Here is a 21,988-nt window from a genome sequence, read left to right as displayed (position 1 = left end):
TAGCTAATGATAGGTCAACAAGAAGAAAGTTGATTTTTATAAACATTTGAGCAAACTCTTCTGATGCCGTTTTTGTAGCTTCTAAGTTTTAACGTCACAAAAAGGTACAAAAAATTATTCCAAAAACAACAAATGTTCAAAATTGTGCTCTTCACTTCCATAGTGTAATAGTACTTTCGGGCACGTAAACATTTCAGACATGTTCCAATATTCAGCAACTTTTTTATTTGGAATTTATTTTATTTGCCATCAATTTTGTCTCCCGGGCTTTGTCTAAGAGTTCAGTAAGGAATTTCCGGTTAACATGCTTATCAGGATTTTGACCATCAAAAAACTGTGCTATAATATTAGCGCACCTACCGTTTTCTTATGTACCTAGACTCGTTCTGTGATTGAATATACCATTGTGATCAAATTAATAAGCCGAAATAATCATGATAAAAAATATGTTGGTCAATAATTGTAGATAAATTGAATGTTAATTATTCAATGGGAGATATGGAGATTTGCTTTATTTCTTTCAAAAAGCATTTCATTCAAAATACAAAATCTCAAACGAACAAGTTAAGCAATTTTCGAAAAAAATAATAAACAATTTGCCTTGAAAGTGAAACATGTATATGTTAGTTTTTTGAAAGATATTTTAAGAATTTTCTCTCTATCTATCGCATAAAATTTTGAACATTATTTGATGTTTAATAATTCAAACGAGATATTAATGAATCGAAGAGGTTTTGTATTAAAGTGTATAATATTTTAAAATTCTTGCAAAGCGCTTTCGACTTTCGTCATCATCAGTGCTCACCTGAAAGTCAACCGAATTTTATCAATTATTATTATTACCGTAATATCATTCAAGACATGAAAACCACCCGGTTTGAGTCATCATAGATGAAAACAATCAAGACATTGGGCAATTTATTACACACAAAATTCAAAAAAGAATATGCAATTCTAAAAAAAAACTTCAAAAATGCCTTTGAATAAAACAAATGAGTTGAAAGGAATTGAGAGTTTCCACCAACTGATCTATTAGAGAGATAGGTCAGTGTTAGTTAACTACAATAAGTTAAAAGAAAGTGTCGATCAAAATGAAAATTCTTTAAGGACTCATCATGCAAAATAAAAATAATGAACTATTGGCATCAAGTTACGAATCTGACTTATGAAACTTTTTTATGTAAGAGGAGATTTCTTCCTCACACCATAAATTATCTTCCTTGCCAAGTCCCGCAGTGAGAAATCATTTCAAATGGGTACATATACCTCTTTATTCTCTTATGTTTCAGGGTGAGAGAGACCACAAGCTGCAGAACTATAAATCTGGTGTAATGTAATATTTACATACAGACGCCATCTAAAAATAAATTCTACTTTGAAAATATCCGAGCCTCGAGCTTCACAGTGAAGAGAAATACACTCCACACCACAGAGTATTCGGAATTTCCCGCCTTTTTTGATTACTTGTGATCTCTTTTTTTTGATATTTTGTTTTGTTTTATATTTTCTTTTTTTATCAACCTTTATTAAAATATAAATATAGTTTCTACAATAAAATTCAAGGGCAATTCAGAAAGAGGGCATTTCAGAAAGGGGGCATTTTTTTATAGGGTGAAGGGCATATTTTGAGAAGGGGCATAAGAGTTGGCATTTTATTCGTCTTCCTCTTCTTCAGCTCCAATGCATCCTGGACATACCGGTTTACCTTCCACGGCATAAAATGATTTTCCTTGGACAGGCAACTTGCAATCCTAATGAAATATAGAGAAGGTGAAATGCTGGATGTTTATCAATTTTGAAATTTGAAAAATGATTATCCATCAATCATTCAAACTCCAAAATCAACTAGATTCATTCAGAATTCGGAAATGAAATTCCAATCAAGTTAACAGATAAATTCTTGATGTCTGTTTTATTAGATTTGTCTCATCATACATATATCATACTTACTCTGCATACGAAACAATCAGGGTGCCACTGCGAATTCAGAGCGGAAATATAATTTTCCATGATAGCGCGATTGCAAGCACCGCATTTAGGGGCAAACATATCGAAGTAGTCATCGCGACAGTATGGCTTTCCTTCGCGTTCATGGAAACCATCCTCTCCAAATTGTTTGCCACATTGGGCACAGAAAAAGTGGTCCGTATGCCATGTCTTCTCCAGAGCGGTGACACATTTCTGTAAAAAATTACATACCATTAGACCAACTGTGAAATTTATGGAAAACTTCTGCTAAGTTCAAACTCCGCCCGAGGCGAAGGCATCAGGCGAAATCACTACAAGAGCAGGAAGTTTTCCATGATTCAACAGGTGGTTGCGCATGATGGGACCTACATCCAAAATGGGACCGTTGCAGTAAGCGCATCTGGGACTGAACAGGTTGTGGTAGTCCGGTTCGCAGAAGGGCTTCCCTTCCCGTTCGAAGAAGTTCCTCGTGCCGAGCTCCTGAGTGCAGTGGGCGCAGGTGAAGTGCTCGGGATGCCAGGTTTTTCCAAGTGCCGTAATTACCTGACCGACGATTGGTTTGTCGCAGGCGTTGCAGCACCCCTTCTGACTTGTGTTGACTCCTTGGCGGCTCATGTCTGCCTGTAGGTTCCCTAGCATAGAATCCAAGTTCTGCTTTGCTGGGGGAGCGCTTTGCGATTGAATTGCTTTGATGGGCAGCGCGTACTGCGAATCGGAGACGGTCTGGTGTTGAAGCCCCTGGTTCACCTGAGAAATAAAAAGGGCTAGGTTATGTTATTAAAAAGTAAAAATGTGACCAAGATATGATCAAGTCAGTATAACATTTTTGTCGAAGTTTTCTTTATAAAAATCCAAATCACTAACCGTCGCTGTTGGTACGTAAACGAAAACTGGCAAACTGGCTCAATCTACTCGGTTCCTCGGCAAAGTTAAGCAAAGCCCACGTCCCGCTCCCCCTCCGGTTATCCCAGACGTTCTCTCCTACATAAACGTACGTTTATAATTCTGTCCTCGTCGCGCGCACTCTTTGAAAGAGGTAGATTCAAACGATGTATTTTTAATCGTGACTTGACTCAGTTATTTCGGGAACGCTTTATATTTCGAATTATGTCACAAATTATAATTATAGAGGTATTGGGAATATTACGAGATATCTGCCAAGATTTAGTGTTTTGTGAAATATTTTTTGTTCATCAACAAGTGGTATTCAAGTATGGATCCATAATGTATTATTAAATATTTATCAAAACCAATATCTACAAAAAAATCCTGGGAAACTTCTTAGGCATTAAAATTATAACGATACTGAATCCGACGTAATTCTATTAAAATCTAGTGGGTTAAGGTAGATTGAGTTGACTTCGATGCTCTTCAATTTTGTATATTCAATTAATTATTAAGTACCTATAACAGAAAATTGAGAATAAATTATATTTGATTCTAAAATATAATTACATTAAAGTACAAGGTATTAACATAATCAAGTTTTTAAGAAGAATTCCGTAAGGGAGGCCAAACGAAACAGAGCCGTTATGAGGAATTATATCAACATTTCAGAAAAACGCAAGGACATTTTTCAATTAATAAACTTCGCAACTTCCACCTCCAAGCGACGGTGATAATCACTTCTAAACTTTCAGAAAGGCATGGCAAATAAAAAAATAAGTGAAGTTCTGAAAATATCCGAAATATAAAAAAGATACTCATACAGAAAATTTCTAGAACAAATTACCAACTTCCAGGACCTTACCACCAATATTTATAGATGAATCAATCAATCATTTATTTTCCATAATTGACAACATACATTGTATAGGGATAGTCACAGATACTACACAACTATAAAAATTACAAACTAATGAGTGTATATTACAAATAAGTAAAATTCGTACACAAAAATTTGGTCACAGTAAAAAAAACTTTGCCCAATAAAAATATTTTGAGTTTTTAAAATTCTATTTCCCTAGTACAATTTCTTACTGTAATTTGTTGAATAACCTTGGCCAAATACAGTTTGGCGAAGAACTGGTAATATTCAATCTGACAAAAGGTATACGCCAGTGGTTCTTTTGTCTCGTATTAATTTTATGTGTGTTATAATTCTTCGAGATTCCTTTCCTATTTCTATAGACAAATAAACATATCTCAAAAATAAATAATCCAGTCAGAGTTGAAATGTTCAATTTTTTTAAAAGATCTCTGCAATAGTGTTGTCTTGATTTTCCTGCTAAGAATCTTAGGATTCTTTTTTGTGCAATGAATGTGTTCCTAGAATGTATAGAGTTGCCCCAGAAATCTCAAATGCACAGGTGGAATCTCAAACGAGATTCCACCTGTGCATGGTAGAAGTTCATTAACTGTTCATGAGTTAGAATAGTATTCAAATTATAGATCAAGTAATAGAATGGATTAAGGTTAGATATTAATGATTCGCAATGTGTTTTTAACCTAAGATTTTTGTCTAGTTCAATACCTAGGAATTTCACAGTATCACTGCATACAATTTCTTGACTAGATAGTTCAATTTGGAAGTTTTCACTGTGTTGTTGCGCTGTCTGAAATTTCACGATAGTTGTTTTGTCTGGATTAAATGATAATTTATTTGACCAAAACCACTTAATCAAAGACTCTAATATAGATTCGCATTCATTTTGTAAAATGTTGTTAGATTTGTTAGAAATAATCAATGATATATCATCAGCATATAATGTAAATTGTATCCTAGGAAATATTGTACCGATTTCACTAATGTATAAAAAAATAGTGTAGGGCCTAAAATGGAGTGTTTTTTTGTTGAGTTATTTGAGCAATAACTGGGTAAGGGAAAAAACATTGAAGTAGTGAGAAAAAACAATGTGAAAATTTGAGAATCTAGGTATCATCTACATTATTTTCAGAAAAAACATCTTCTCAGTTTTCCTTGGAAAGATTACTCAGAAAAGTTTGAATCGATCCATCATTATAACTCCTCCTGATAGTTGTCGGAGATTTCAAATAGTTATCAATGTTCAATCGGTATAAAATAGGAATTAAAACGAGTAGTGACTGTCTCATGCGCGCTGCTCGAATCATTCCTTTTTCCAAAAAATACATTTTCAACGATATAAGATTCCTCTTGGCTGGGATTAAATCAAATAGGTGAGGTGAGTAGGGGATTTTTATGATTTGAAAATTTCAATAAAAATTGTGTGATTTTTCAAATTAAAGACCTCATTTTTTTCATTTCTTCAATATATTATTGAAAGGCTTCTATGTCAGAGGTTAAGTATTGAGGTCAAGGACACATCAACCACTTTTTGATAATGAAAAACGACGTTTTTTGTTGTCATTTGTGCTTTTGTTGAATGGAAATTTAATTTTTATTAGAATGTTTGCTATTGAAAACAACCCGAAACGCACTTTCTGTATGATGATGAATTTTTTTTATTATTTCTCTTCGAAATCCTAAATAATCTCATTTTTAAAGACTAACCAACAATATTTTTCCAATAAAAACGACAATTTTTTTCTTAAATTTCTCGTCATCGAACCTAACCCAACAACAACCCAATACCCTAACCCCAACTAACCTTGTCCAACCCAACCTCCAAGTCCATCCATCCCAAATGAGCTAACCCAACAAATCAGCCCAACCTCCAAGTCCACCACAAATTGGCCCAACTCAAGTCACCCCACCCTCGTCTACCCCAAAACCCACCCCAACCCAAATGAGGAGTGACAAATTTTGGAATCCGGAAAAACACTTTTTCGACTAGTTCCAAATTGGTAGGTATTTTTTTTTTTGGAAAGGGAATAGCCCACTCGATTTGGGCATATTTCCAACCCCTATAAAACAAGTTTCAGCCCAATATCTCATTCAGTGCGCTAGTTATTAGATAACAAATTCCCAAATTCAGGATTTTTTGACTGACCCTGTACAACAAACTGTACATTTCAAAGGAAACTTGAAGTAGCCATTGAAATAGGAAACACATGAAATATTCAAATCCGAAGTTTCATCATCGTAACAGGTAGGTACAGATATATGTTTCTAGTTCAACCAAAAAACAAAACTTGAAAATGTTTTATCCATATTATCGTTTCACTTTTTGGTATAATAAATAGTCAATCAACGATTGTAAAAATACTCCATCACATGCATTTTTAAAAATTTGTCTGAACCCGGTGACAGAGAGTAGTTTTACATATATTTACTCAAGTTACGCAACGCCCAACGATTTTATTATCTGATCAATACCGTAGATTGCTGAGGAGAGTGGTGTGATGACTGCTATTCAATTCAATTCAAATATACTTTATTGTCTGAAGAATAAATTCTTATTGACAAAGCCTTGTGCGAAATATAAATAACATATACATTAAATCACAAAAGTGAAATCACTAAAAGTAAGTGATAACATGAACTGAAAAAGACATGTAAATAATAGTAACCAAATACAAACGTTCAGGATATAAGAACATGGCCAATAAAATTAAATAAATCAATTTAAACTAAATTGAATCAGATCAATAAAATACCGTAGATATTACAGTTAGTCTTCTCAATTAAAATTATCATCATAGAATGGGGAATGTTCCTCCTGACGAAAATTAAGTAGTTTTCATAAAAGAGCTCTAAAACAACGCATTTCAAACTTATCATTTCAACCTTTTCCTTTAAAAAATTATTTAAATATGTACTTGAAAAATAGGAATGAAATAATGTATTCAACATTTAAAGGGATTCGTTTCTATTTCACCATTTGGCAACATCGGTTGTAGTTTATAAAGGACAATGAATCTGTTACCTGTATGAGACAAACAAAGATGACATATTTCAGAGGCGGCCTGTTCTGTTCGGCCTGTTATTATCTTCAAACTATTAATGACCCAATAGCTACCTACCTATTACAAATCTATAAATAGTCATAATATTTTAAGATATTTAAAAATTCTTTTTGTTTATTTCTTTGCGTACTAGGCGACATTTTTGAGGTTAAGTGGAAGAGCAGTTGAATGATGACTTGTCATCATGTAAATTGAACTTCGCCTTTTGTCTTCTCATAATAAATGAACTGTACATGATTAATTTGATTTGAATGTATTAGAAGATAATAAAGACGGTATTATTATTATTATTACTAACCTGAACTCCGATCTAGTATTCTAGGCGCTGTAGCCAATATATGAATTAGAAACAAATCCCTTTAAAAATCAAAACCCAACATTTGAAACATCAATTTGAATACTTTTCGAAGTGAATTTGAAAAACTCATGAATTGAACTCAACTTTATTTTGTTCAAACTTGCATTTGCTGTAATAACCCAAATTGAGGAACATTCCCCATTCTGCTAAGGTATAATGAAGTCTCACAGAAAGCAAGTCTTTCAACTTTTTCTTAAGAGCTCTAAGGTCATTTGTGGTTCTTATAGCTTGAGGAAGGTGATTGAACATTTTGAAACCGTTGTAAATAATGGAATCTTTAACTAGGGTCGAAGAAGGAAGCGGTAATTTAAAGCTGAATCTTTGATACATTGGCTCGTCCAAGTTGTTAAACAATACCCTATTTTTGAAGAGAAGGCAGATTGTCTCATATATAAATAAGGAGACCACAGTTAGGATTCTGTTAAGGGCAAAAAGAGGCCGACAAGAGTCCCTAGGCTTGGCTTTGCATATGCATCGTATTGCACGTTTTTGTATTAGTAATACTGATTGAAGGCATGTGGTAGAACACACACCCCAAAAGCAAATACCATAACGAAGATGGGATTCAAAAAGGGAATAATAAACCATTCTAGCTTCTGCAGACCCGAGCTCAAATGCAGTTACTCGTATTGCATAACACCCAGAGGAGAGTTTCGACAAGGTTTATTTCCCGACAGTTTGTTGCAAACTAACTCCCCAATAACTCCTTTCGCCTTCTCAAGCCTTTCTTTTTGTTGTGTTTCAGTTGCCGTCTTATTTTTGTTTGTTTCAGTTTTATTATTATTTACGAATAATATACATTATAACGGTCGACCCCCCAGAGGTCTAATAGAGGGGCAAGGCATTGTATACAACAATATGTGCCTGAATCTTGAGAGGAAAACGCTTACGACATACTACAGTACTAGTGAAGCCCTGCCCATTGATATCCAAATTGAGGTAGTTGTGAAATAGTATGTAATCCGCCACTTTGTAGCTGCCGCCATCTTGATTTCACAATGATACAGAATTTATTAAATTTGTGTACCAAATATCAGATCAAACAAACAAGCAGGGCAAGATAAACAAAACCGTTTAAAAATATACCTCTTTTGTATTCAGATTGACACATTTACACATTATTTCCATAACTGTAACTCCAACTCCTTAGCGAGGAAGACATCCGCCCTTATTTTGTCAAATAGGAAGGAGTATGTCGTACCACATCTTTTGAGATTTAGAAATGTAATTGAAGTTTATTGAATAGTATTCACGTATTATCTTGTTAAGTGTTGAAAATATCTATCGTGTACCTCTCTGTTTAAAATGTTCTCCGACATCGTAAAAAATATCTGATTTTATTTGTTGACATTTACTAGTGACGCGGTTCCGTAAATCTTCAAAAGATTCAGACTGGGTTGCATATATTTTAGATTTCAGATGTCCCAAAAAAATCAAGGGGAGATAAATCGGGTAATATAGATAGTTCAAGTAAACGATATTGTGCAATCTACCTTCCAACAGGTCCCCTTTAATACTATAGTTTTATCCAAATAGAAAATTTGCCGTTGCTCTTCTTGTCTATATTTAGTTATTTGATCTAAGTATTTGTTACACAATTCCACTATTCTTCTGCTTTCCATAACTGCTTGACGTTTGTTTATTATTTTGAATCTAAATCCTAATTTCGTTATCCAATTCTGAAGAGTTTTGTCACAGCAGCTCACGTTATGGCCGGAAGTATTCAATTTCTTCCTTATGATTTCGGTTGTATTAATCTCATTGCTTTTGTAACAGTCGTATATTGTTTTATTCAATGATTTTATTGGATGAACATCTAAAGGTTTCGATAATCCTGTATCACATCGCGTCTTGCGTTCATAAGGTTTGTTTTTGACTATTTTACGTACAGTTGTGAAACGAATTTCGGTCAAATCTTTAGCTTCGGTCAATGTTGCCTGTAATAATTTGTTTCCCTCGAAACCAAACTTGAGATGTATGTACATTGAAACATACTCTCTGTGTTTCAATATTCAAATGTATCCGAATCTCATTCACTGGTATCTCTTTTTCGCTTTGTTCACTATCGCTATTGGAATCACCACACTGAAAAAAGTCTGCGTTGTTATCACACTCGTTTTTACTATTATATTATTATCCAAGGACGTCACATTTCAAACAGATAACAAAAATTTTAAGTAATTATAACTGCACCAATATCGAATTTCAACACTCAAATCGCGATCAGTTCCTGAACTGGACACGACGGCGATAACCATCACCGCGTTCCCCGATTTCTATTCGTCATCGTAACATGACTTCAAATTTGATTTTATGACTCTTCAGTCAATCATAAAACTCGGTTAGTGAAAATTATCCAATACGAACCGCCAAGTCTACAGTCCACGTGGACTAATTCGTTGCCGATTCATTTCTATGCATTGGTTTTTTGGCCTTTGAGAGTGCCGCCACCTTTAAATGTGCACAATATCGTTTACTTCGACTATACCCCTTCTCTTAATCCATCTATCAGGAAACGTTTCATTCTAAAACTACCGTATCTACAGGAAATGCATAATGTTTGTTTTAACATATGGTCTATTATTTTGATCAGCGCTGAGTTGACGACATTCTAAATATCTCGATTCAAATTTCCCGGTAAGAAAAATGGTAAAATTTTATAATCATCAAAAAAACTAGTTTAATTATTGAGGATGTTGAGTATGAACCTCATGGTGGAATCCTTGAATTATTTTAAGACCAGTAACGTAACGACGAAGATAGACAGTCCCATTGAGAAAAAATGAACATTCCTTTGAGAAACAAATATTAAAAATCATAAGGTTGTTTCAAAAAATTTGTACGTTTCAATGTCATGTGTTTTTGTAGCTTCATATGTCAATGCATACCTACCTAAGCAATGCTTGATTACATTAATTATTTACATAGTGAATGGTGAGTAGAAAGAAGGGAAAAAACATAGTTAAATTGATAGTGAGGGATAGAGAATATTTATTGTATTTTGTATTTCTTATTATTATTCGAGTTCGTATACGGTTTTCAGTTTGTTATAATTTTGGTTCACATATTCTTTCAGTTTTGATTGAACTTTACGTTTATTAGGAGTGACTCTGATTTCTATAGGGACTAGGTTTTACAATTTTGGACCGAAGTACGATATAAATTTCTGTGTGTGTATGTTAGTCTACAGAGGGGATCATTTGTTTTCTGCTCAGATTTAGTACATGTGTTGTAAGTATGACTTATCTGAGAGATGGAGGTATTTTGCATCCATATTAGGCATTGATAGGTATATAGTTTTCTTACATCAAATAATCCAGTTTCTTTGTAAAGGTCTTCAGTTGAGTACCTTCTATTTTTCTCAAAAATTATTTTTAATATGGAATTTTGCATGACCTCTAGAACGTGTGGTAATGTTTTACTAAGACCACCCCATATAATGATACAGTACTTCAATAGATTCAGCGAGTGAGTTGTAAATCGTAAGTAAAAGCTTTTTATTATTTATATTTCTGATTTGATAGAACTTATAAACTAACTTATTGAGTTTCTTAACTGTGTTGTCGATGTGTTCTTTCCATCGCAGGTGTTGGTCCACATATACATATATGTATTCTACTATAGAGAATTTTGTACTCTTTACATTGATGGTGTTAATTTTTTTCCAAATTATAGATTTTTGCTATATGATGTCGTTCAACGAATTTCGGCAACTTTTTCTCTACAAATTCAAATCGAACCAAAGCGCTGCCAAAACACCCTGTTAACACTATTATTTGGCAATTATAGTGTTAATGGACGCAGTGTTGGACGTTGATTCGCGAAATTTCATTCCGGAGATTTTAGCCTCGAAGATGAGCCCCGAAGTGGTTAATTTATAATAATCCAGGACGAAGATTTGAGAACCCTGATGGAGACTGGCCTATCAGAAACAGTGCGTGGGATGGTGAAAGAACTGGGCGTTAGCTCACATTTGGATTGTTTGAAACACATTGGAAAATTTCGAATAGTGGGTGTCCAACTACGGCAAAAATTGTTACGTTTCGAGGTCTGTTCTTCTTTGCTTTTGCGCAACCAAAAGTACCCTGTTTTATTTATTTATTTATTTATTTATTTTCATACAGGTGTAACCTAATTCATAGCCAGTATACAATAAAAGAAACTAAAGCTATACACCTATATAATAAGAAATAAATAAAAAAGTAACTAATCCAAAAATATGACAGAGAAGCTATTGATTGACACTTAATATATAATTTTTCAAACCAGTAAAAAAATCTGTAGGGGGTTGGACAAAGCTGAGTTCGGACATTAATAAATAGTGTATTATTTGTGACTTTCAGCATCGTTACGATTGGGGTACCTTGAGTCGTGGTGACTAATGGAATTTCGAAAAAAGGGGTTGATCTTACAATTTTGATAGGGTTTCTTCGGTTCATTGAACTACGTAACTTGGACAGTTAAGATAATTATTATAAATTTTGTAACATATTGCGATTATTATGCATAGGAGGCCCTAGACGGCCAATCATTTTGATCAAACGCTTGAGTCAGTCACGATGGACTCAAGCGTGATTTTTCGTGAATTTTCGTCAAGCATTGCGTCAGTTACTATGTGGAAATCGTGGCGTCTGCTACGGAAAGTGAGCTTCCCGAAAGCTCTGAGCGGGAATTCATTAATCTGTTGATTGAATTATATCGCGATTGCCGGAATTATGAAAAGTGAAGAGCAAGGACTATTACAACAGAAACAAGACCACCATTTTTTCCGCTTGAGAAAAACTAATGTGAGGGAGAGAAAGGCCAAATCCGAGTTCGAAACTATTACTTACTGAAATGAACCACCAGTGAACGAACAACAACTGTGCACTGGTCACATTTCTGGTGAGAAGAAGGTTTTGATCAAAAGATTGAAGAGCTGATTGCAGTTGATTGAAGCGCGCGTTAATCTATTGACTCAATCCTTTGATCAAGCAGATTGATCGTTTAGGGCCACCTTTTAACCTTGTATTCTTTAAACTCGAGATTTCAAATTTTTTCCTGAGATCATTAGTTCTCACAGAATTATAATCTGGGTAGACTCCGCATTTCTTAGATTATAAATGCCGCAGTAATCTATTTTGAATTTTTTCCAAATTATTTTTGTATATAAAATGATACGTGTGACAAACGGCTGCACAATATTCGAGTTTGGGTCTCACCAGAGCGTTATATATCCTAATGACTGTTTGGTAATTTCTAAAATGTTCACTTTGCCTCAAAACAAAACCCAAACTCCATAAACCCTGAGAGACTACTATTTCAATATGATTTTTGAATGACAGGGTTGAGTCATATCGTTCCCCCAAATCTTTAACATTACTTACTCGTGCCAACGTGATATTTTCCATTTCATATGCACACTCTATTTTATCTCTCTTTCTTGTGCAAGTCATTACAATACATTTTAACGTATTGAATGGTAACTTATTTTTCACACTCCGTTGGTAAACATTTTCAATATCCTTTTGGATCGGATCGTCACTTGTAATGACAACAGGAGATGTTTATGCCAGTGGTTTGACACCGATGAGTCATCCAAGCACTTCCCAAAGGTGAAAATCCAACAAAAAAAAAAATGAGAAGTGTATGGTTGCCAGCGGCTGGGGCGATTCACTATAATTTACTACAACCAGGCCAAACCATCACAACAGAGTCCTATTGTAAGTAAATTGGCGAAATGAACCGGACACTGCGTCTGCAGCAGCAGCCGGCAGCTGGCAAGAGTCCGATCCTCCAACATACTCCCCAGACCTCTCGCCAACAGACTACCATCTTTTCAAACACTTCGATAATTCCCTCAAGGGTAGAACCTTCGCCAATCAGATTCAGGCGAAAATTTTCATACTGACGCAATTAATCGACTTGTGTTACGTTGGCAAAAGTGCACTGTTTCAAATGGACCTTATTTCGATTTAATTGAATTCGCTGGGATATTACAGTTTAAAGTTAACTCGTGAAAACAGACAAAACTTTTAAAACAACCAATATCAATAATAATTATCTTGGACATTATTTCACAAAATTTTAAACGGCTATCGTATATATAGTTTACTGTCTCGAACCAGTTTGCAGAAATTCTGCTGCAAATTCTGGGATATAATAACTATAATGTACTTGTCAGTCTGCAGGCCTCTCATTTAAGAAAGTTGCAATTACTCTTGAACTTTGATTGCTTATAAAATACAATTCAATAAGTTCCGCTCTCTCTGCAATAGAATAAACTATTTTATATCGCATCTAAAGAAAGAAGAAGCACAGAAATAACGAACTATCCATATCAACGAGTTTATTGAAGATAAAATCGTATTTTCGACTGATGTTTGTTAGTTAAAAAAAAAATATTTTGCTCTCGAACTTATCTGTAAATACGAGGAACAGAAAAATGTTTGAAGGTTCATTATTCGGCGATGCTTAATTCAAATATGAAAAACGAAGCGCCATTTTGAAGAAAACTTAGTGCTCTTTCAAAACATCACAACCTTTCCATTTGATGTTGAATGACGCATCCGCTATGGGGTTAAAATTACAGTAATGAAACGAATGTGTAAATATCTCCCCCTGAAGACGAAAGTATATGGATTCAATGATTTTTTTTTATTTTCGCATACAAAGTCGTAAACCTTATTATTGAATTGATTTCGATTTTCATTTTATAAATAAGTAAACCTCCATTTTTTCAAGAAATTCTATGCGTTTCCGATAAGCAAAAATTCCATACTACAATGTAGGGCAATTTCAAAATAACGGAGACATAAAATGTTCTACTCTTTCCTCAGTTCTAATACATTCAAAATCATATTCATACTCTATATTCTTATTAACAGTTTCAACACGGTTGAAGATATGCGTGTATGTGTCAGAAAAAAACTGAAGAATTCCTACAACTGAATCACTTTCAACAATTTATGAGATCCAGCGATAAGCGAATACAGGAGTCTCGACATTTAACTGATATTTGAATTCTTTCCAAATGGTTTCAGAAATAAATCCTGCGTGAACTAAATAAATTGAATCGGTAATCATCCATGAACACTTTGAGTGATATTAATTTCAAACCCCAGTTATTTTGAAGTAATAAAATTTAAATTTCTTAAAAACTCATCAATTCAAATTGTTTTAAATTTTTTTTTTCATTTTCTCTTCCATCCTAGTACGTGAAAGACAATGACAGTTTTTGAAAATGAGGACAATATGATGAACTTTTCATTCAAGTTAGCGCATGTGGATTGCATGTGTGTTTAGGTTTTCAATAGCGAATGCCTCCAGTAAGTAGCAAATGTGGCGGAAACGTATACCTTCTGACGAGTTTCGAAGGGAGTAAATTATTCTTGCCACTTTCCTTCACCCCTGGTTCACCGCCAGTAAATATAACGATCCGTCGTGAAGAAAAAATTTGAAAATTCAATTGAAGTAAAGAAGTGGTAAGTTGTAAGTGAATTAACTGAGTAATACTCGACGACTTGATTTTCGAAACGTCGAGTTCAAAGTCAAAATTTCGTCTTTAATTACGAAACTTCAACTTTAAACTCGAAATTCAGAGATATCGAGTTTAAAGTCGTAATTTCGACTTCAAAGTCGTAATTTCGACTTCAAAGTCGTAATTGAAGTCGAAATTTCGAGATTTGAATCGAATTTTTGTTATTTAAGTCGGAATTTTAAAAATAAAGTCGAAATTTTGAGTTTGAAGTCGAAATTACGACTTTAAACTCGAAATTTCGGCTGATTGATTCGAGGGTTTCAACCCTCAAAACCAAACCTCGATTTGATCCATTAATTTTTAATCCAGGCCTTTTCTACGGTCGAGTAATGTGCACAAAACAATTTTGAACTTTTTTTGAGGACAAAACACAAGCACTTCAGGAAAATCCTTAAGGCGCCTTCTTGCGGGAAAAAAACTGTTATATATTATGATACTTCATTCGCAAGATAATTTGACATAAATTCGATGGCAATGCATTATGAAGTTTTTCTAGGGGAAGAAACAAGATGGCGGCTTCACAATGGCGGACAATATTTGCAATTATGGTCCGATTTGATTCAAAATTGATAAGCGGTGGTTTTCAGGGTCGGAAATTATGAATTGTTTTTCAGTGCAAAAAATCAAGATGGTGGATCCAAAATGGCGGACGACATTTGTAATTATGATTACACATGTGTTGTGAACATAATGCAAAAACACGTCAATTTCAAATCCAAGGGGGACAAATCTTATCGTTACCTCAACTGTCATACTTCTCTCCCCACCCCTTGTTCATTCATACAATTTGATTAGGGAAAGTACTAAGGGTGACACAGCATTGAAAAGGTAATTCCATAAGGAATTCAGACATGTGAGTGTTCGCTACTTAAATTTTCATTTTGGCGCTCTATTGTAGGAAAAACAACTGTTTCGTTGTTCAATTCACATTTTATTTGAATGGTAATGTGAACAATTCACGAAAAAAGGACAAAAATTGAAAAAAATAGATAATTTGAAAATTGGAATATTATGCTTAAATTTAACTAAGATCATTCCAAAATACATTGATTCATAGTTGAAGTTGTCGTAGAACACTATTTATGTTCTACGACAACTTCAAAATATTACCAGCTTCGATATATTAAAAATTACTTATTATTCGCTTTTTCATTCTCACATTGGTTATGGGATTGTTCTTTGGGGAAACTCACCTGGTTCTCTCAATATCTTTAGGTTACAAAAGCGAGCCATTCGAATATTGGCAGATGTAGGTTTTCGGAAACCGTGTCAGCCAATTTTCAAAAAACTAGGTATCATGCCTGTACCAACGTTTTTTATTTTTCATGTTTTGCTAGAAATCCACAGAATTGCGAGTACCTTACCTAAACGTTCAAATATTCATCAGTACCGTACGAGAAACGCTGAAAAGATCTGTACAAATCGATATCGCCTAACTAAATCACAAAAAAATTCTTTGGATTACAACTTATATAACTGTTTACCAGTCAAGCTGAAAGATCTCAGTATGAATAAATTCGAAAAATCCTTCAAACAACTACTATTGGAGGGCTGCTTTTACTCTGTCTCTGATTACCTGGGGTATATTAAAAATCGCTCCTACGACTCAACATACAAGCAACATACTCATCTGACTACCGTAAATATGCTATATCATGTTGTTCTTTCATGTTTTTAATGTTAATTTTTATGTTGCTCTACTTTTTATCTTAAATTATATTTTATACTCATCCGATCTGAAATTACTTTTGCTGTGCGTAAGCATATGTAACAAATTTGTCATGACTTGCTACAAACATGTAAAGTGTAATGTGGTTAAATAAACTTCTATTCTAGTAGATGCTCGAAGTGTTCTTCATTCACTGCCATACATGACCTGTTTTGACGTGTTTTATTTGCCACAGATCCCGTTTGTCGAAATTTTGAAATCAATTCCAAAACGTATTTACGATGTACGTTTTTGTTTGGGTGTTGCTCATTGAAAATTCTACTTTGAAAATTCTACCTTGTTTACACATTCAATTATTGGAATAATATTCAATTATTTCTACCTTATCCTGAATAGAATAAACCATTTTTTATTTCACTCATTAATGTACTACTGTCAAGAAACTGAAACAAAGGGTTTTTTACTGTACCAATACATAGGCGTAGTAAGTCAATTGCGTTATTCCAAAGGTACGAATGTCATCAAATAACTTCAGAAATGCTCAAAAACGTCGGACGACATTTCGAGAATAACTTATACTCATTTATAGCAGTTCATGACGAACACTTTGAGCATCTATTGTGAATTAAAGTAGTTTGCGATGATTGGATTATGTAATTTTTTCAGTTGTTGTTCTTTTTTCGTGAATAATTGTTAAATAGCGAACACTCACATGTCTGAATTCCTTATGGAATTACCTTTTCAATGCTGTGCATTATGTAATTTTTTCAATTGTTGTTATTTTTTCGTGAATTGTTCACATTACCTTTCAAATAAAATGTTAATTGAAAAACGAAACAGTTGTTTTTCCTGCAATAGAGCACCAAAATGAAAAGTTAAAAGTAGCGAACACTCACATGTCTGAATTTCTTATGGAATTACCTTCTCAATGCTGTGTCACACTTAGTACTTTCCCTAATCAAATTTTATGAGTAACCAAGGGGTGGGGAGAGAAGTATGACAGTTGAGGTAACGATTGGATTTGTCTCCCTTGGATTTAAAATTGACGTGTTTTTTGCAATATATTCACAACACATGTGTTTTGAAGAATTCGTTTTCGGTGTCGGGTTAAATCGAACCATAATTACAAATTTCGTCCGCCATCTTGATTTTTTGCATTGAAAAACAATTCATAATTTCCGACCCTGAAAACCTCCACTTATCAATTTTGAATCAAATCGGACCATAATTGCAAATATTGTCCGCCATTGTGAAGCCGCCATCTTGTTTTTCCCCTAGAAAAACTCCATAATGCATTGTCACTGAATTCATGTCAAATTAGCTTGAGAATGAAGTATCATAATTTGGAATACATAACAGTTTTTTCCCGCAAGAAGGCGTCACAATCGAGAGTTGGGTAGCTGAAATTTTCATTGCTGAATTCTTTATGAAATTACCTTTTTAACGATATATCACACTTACTACTTTCCCTATTCAAATTGTTGGGGGGATAGTCACCGAGATCTTTGGATTAAAAATCGACGTGTTTTTGCATTTTTTTCAGAACACATGTGTTTTGAAGATATTTGATCTGTTTCGATTTCGGTGCCTCACTCTGTAGAAGAGAGATGAATCTCTAACCTTCCAGACTATCAAGATTGCAAGTGATGTTCTCGTCTTCAATCAGGCGGATGACTCTTTTCTGAATGGAATCCAGCAGCTTCAGGGTATGTTTGACGGCGAAGCTCCATACATGAGAACAATACTCCAAAGAAGGTCTGCTCTTAGCTTTATAAAGCATCAGAAATTGCTGAGGTGTGTACAGTTTTCTGGTTCGGAACAGTGTTCCGAGCAGCCTTCGCAATTCCAGCGACATGAATGTTCCAAGACATATTGGTGTCCATTTTAACTCCCAACAAACTTATCGAAGCAGAAAGTGAAATTGTCTGACCTGACATCATTATATCCGGTTCGCAGACATTTATCGCAGACATTTATCTTCTTGGAGAAAAAAATCTTCTTGTGGCATTGAATTGAATCTGGTTACTTTCACCTCAATTCGAAATTAATTCTAGATCCTCATTAGGATATTCAACCTCCAGCTCCAGCTCCAGATTGCTTCCGCAGCCGATGTCCTGGGATCCAAATGGAATGACGAGATAAGTGTGTTGGCGTCAGCAAAGCAATATTTTGGATTCTTGGTTTTTTCAATAAGTCGTTGATAAACAATAAAAAAAAGGGTTGGAGACAATATGGGTCCCTGGGGAACACCAGCGTTATTGATGAAAGTATTCGAGATATATCCATCGACAGCCACTTGCAAGGGAACATTCTTTCAGGAAGTTTGACCAGCAAACCCTCGTGCCACACACGGTCGAAAGCCTTAGAAATATCAAGCGCAACAGCTCTTGACTCTCCATGTTTCTCGATTGCGTTATTCCAAATATGGGTCGCCTGTCGCCTGTTAATCTTTGTTTCCGAAAACCATATTGATGATCGCTCAAGATGTAGAAGCCTTCCAAATATTTGAGGATATGCTGGTTAACGGCTTTCTCCATGATTTTTGATATCACTGAAAGCAAAGCGACTGGTCTATAGATATTTGGAAGAGTTTTCTTGCCCTTGTTGGGAATAGGCTGAACGCGAGCAATCTTCCAACAAAAAGGAAAACCCCTTCGTTGTAAGACAGGTTGAGAAGTCTGCAAAATACTGGTGCGAGTTCATTTGCACACTTTTCAAGTACGATGACGGGCACTTCATCAGGATATTGAGCTGTTTCAAAATTCGTCTGACTGAACGCTGTCGAAAAATAATTTCCGGCATTGTGGATTCTGATGTGGGAATAGTGGGTGGTGCCTTTCCCAGAAAATCCACTGTGGAGTGGGACGCAAATTGTTCAGCTAGTAGATTCGCCTTATCTATGGCTGCTGTTGCAATTGAACCATCCGATTACATTAGTGGTGGAATTGTGGATTTTGTAAAGTTCTGATTAACAGCTTTAGCTACTGAATAGAAGTATCTAGACCCGTTGGAATTGGCAAGCAGTTTATCCGGATGGTGAAAATTTCTTCGGCATCTTCGAAATATTTGTCTATTTAATATGTCAAATAATAATGTCTTTCGATTTGATTGATAATTTGTGAATCAAACTTTGATGACCGTCACTTTATTATTGTGCAATAACTAAAATACCATCAGTTAGCCAATACGATATATCAAAAGCCTATGACTGTATCCCTCTTTCGAATTGTGAGTAAAATCAGAGCTTCAAACCCCGTGCTGCTCCAATACTTTAAGCTCCAAATCGATATCAGCTGTAATTATTCTACAATCAGGTAAATAATTCACTATAATTGAGAAAATAGGTAGAGGAATAAAAATTACTTACCTTGATATTAGACAGACTTGCCATTAGGTCATCGAGCTCTCTAGTAGCTGTTGAAGCTGCCGGGCTATGTGTAGCGGTGACTTGGGAAGATATTAATTCTGTCTCGCCTGGATAACCGGTCTCCGTTTTCGTTTCCTTTACAGTAATCACAACCTTCTTGGGACCCTCATATATAACATTACTGAAAGAGATACAAGTACATTTTACTAAAAACATTCAAAATCATCAATAAAACTATGAACGTCAAACGATATGAATATATTGGTATTGAATTCTATTTATACCAACTTAATTACAGTTGGGTTTTTTTCAAATTGAAGTTATTCAGGTTTTTGATACTCTAGTAATACACTCAAAATAATGGCATACATAATGAAGTGGACTTTGACAAAAATTTGAAAATATTTTTATAATTTGAATTGAAGGGGTTATATTTTTAGAAGTGAATAATTTTTTGGGAAAGAACGTTTTTGGCTCTCTACTACTCCATCTTGATACAAAAAAATGTGGGAATCTTCGAAAGTAAGGAAGAAAGTAATCAATTTGAAAATGAGTAACTTTATACATGGATGTGTAGATCATGCAAAGAGCAACTTTCAGATATAAACTGAAAGAAAGCCCTCCTGACACAGCTGCTTTCATATAAACATTGAATTACACGAAAGAAAAAAAATCGTTCGAAACAAATACTTTTACATGAACACTGAATTATACAGAAGATACTTTTCTCTTCTCAGTTTGTATTCCAAACATTCGTTATGGAATGAAATTCAGATATCATTCACAGGAGTTCTACTTTATTATTCATTACCATTCATTTAAACGATCCAGGAATACTCTTTCTCATACAACGTAACGGCATGCTAGAGCTCAAAATGAGCCATTCTTGTGGTGAATCTTGCAACGGCTTCCCTTTTCACTAGACATAACGTTTGTTTTCCATTCACTTCAAATGTTTCAACTTTTTTCATATACTCCAAATGATAAAAGGTCAACATACCATTTTTCAACCTCTTCTAAAGAACATGTTCATGTCCCCATGAAACGTATCATCGTTAATATGATCTCCACAAATCAAACAACAAATATTTGATAATTTTTGAAAATTACTGACAGTGAATGTTTTTATACCGTTGTTTATTTTGGCAGAAATGTTTTATATCGAATCATCATACCACATCACATTTTTCAGGGGAAGGTTTGAAACGATAAGCTATTCAAAATGACCAATTTGGAAGTGTTTTCAGTACATTCCAACTCACCCAGAATTAAGTTCGTCGAGAAGACTATCGACAGAAGGCCTATTGAGAGTACTTTGGGCGCTAGAGGGTCTTGAATAGTTGGCAGGACTGCGCCCTCCTGATTCGTGAAGGGATCCATTGTAGTTTCCGCCAGAGCCATTCATGTTATCTGCAACAAGAATTATTTATAAAAAATTGCATTTTCCATTAATCAAAATAGTTATATATACTTTAGTCTATTTTACCTACGTAATAATAACCAGTTATCAATTTCAGCGAGGGGAAGTTAAATCTACTTCGAAAACATACCGCACACAATTGTTATTGAAAAAACTTAAACTTCAGGGTGAAATTGCCAAGTACAGAAAAAAAAGTTCAACATTTAGCAAAAGATTTCGTTCACCGTCAAAGGCGGGGAATTGAAATGACTCATTGGGGCGGTATTATGTATCTTATTTAACGCAAACTATGTAGTACTTTAATACTTTACCATTATTATTGGATAAGCCAAAAAAACTGAAATTATCCCATCCAACCTTTCACTATAAAAATTGAAAATTCGCATTTTTTACAAAAACAACATTTTCGTAAGTTATCAAACTCAATAACATACACAGTCATATATTTATCGCTCCACAACTAAATACGTGAATGATGTTATACCTTCCCATTAACAACATAATCCTTTGTTATATTTTCTTGATGTATCATAGCGACATGTATTACGACAACGCCGAACAAAACGTAATGTACAAAACAAGAATGGACGAAGAATTAAACGAATTGAACTTCGAAGTTCTTTCTCATCCACCATACTCCCCAGATCTCTTGGAATCATCTTCAAGAGTTTAATCTTCTTCTTGAAGATGATCATTTGGTGATCGAAACACGTGTCGAGGTGTTAAAATACCGGTTTGGTTTTGGGATAGAACTCCAGTAATATTCATTACTACACCAAAAGTTCCAAACAGTGCTAAGAACTAAACATTAATTGGGAAGGTCCTAGGTAGCAGTCATCACACTACTCTCCTCAGCAATC

The 21,988-nt window shown here is 34.5% G+C and overlaps 1 protein-coding gene across 3 annotated transcripts in view; it reads right to left on the bottom strand.

The window, feature by feature from the left end:
- Pax (Paxillin) overlaps nt 1–21,988 on the bottom strand; it is an 89,380-nt gene that overhangs the window by 5,208 nt on the left and 62,184 nt on the right. For 2 of the 3 annotated variants that reach the window (XM_074175169.1, XM_074175168.1), the window contains exons 4-7: nt 20,971–21,118; nt 19,709–19,889; nt 2,338–2,715; nt 1,951–2,181 (exon numbers count right to left, since the gene is read on the bottom strand). In XM_074175169.1, the coding sequence (XP_074031270.1) occupies nt 1,951–2,181; nt 2,338–2,715; nt 19,709–19,889; nt 20,971–21,118 (938 nt within the window). Of the gene's footprint in view, nt 1–1,464; nt 1,752–1,950; nt 2,182–2,337; nt 2,716–19,708; nt 19,890–20,970; nt 21,119–21,988 lie in introns of those variants that run through there. The other variant, XM_074175170.1, reaches the window with a different exon arrangement.

Source organism: Leptinotarsa decemlineata, unplaced genomic scaffold, assembly GCF_025532065.1.
Source record: "Leptinotarsa decemlineata unplaced genomic scaffold, Ldec_3_MD MMD2_tig00000882_RagTag_RagTag, whole genome shotgun sequence".
Taxonomy (NCBI): domain Eukaryota; kingdom Metazoa; phylum Arthropoda; class Insecta; order Coleoptera; family Chrysomelidae; genus Leptinotarsa; species Leptinotarsa decemlineata.
The sequence above is the reverse complement of the archived record's forward strand: the minus strand, read 5'-3'. Positions and strand labels throughout refer to the sequence as shown.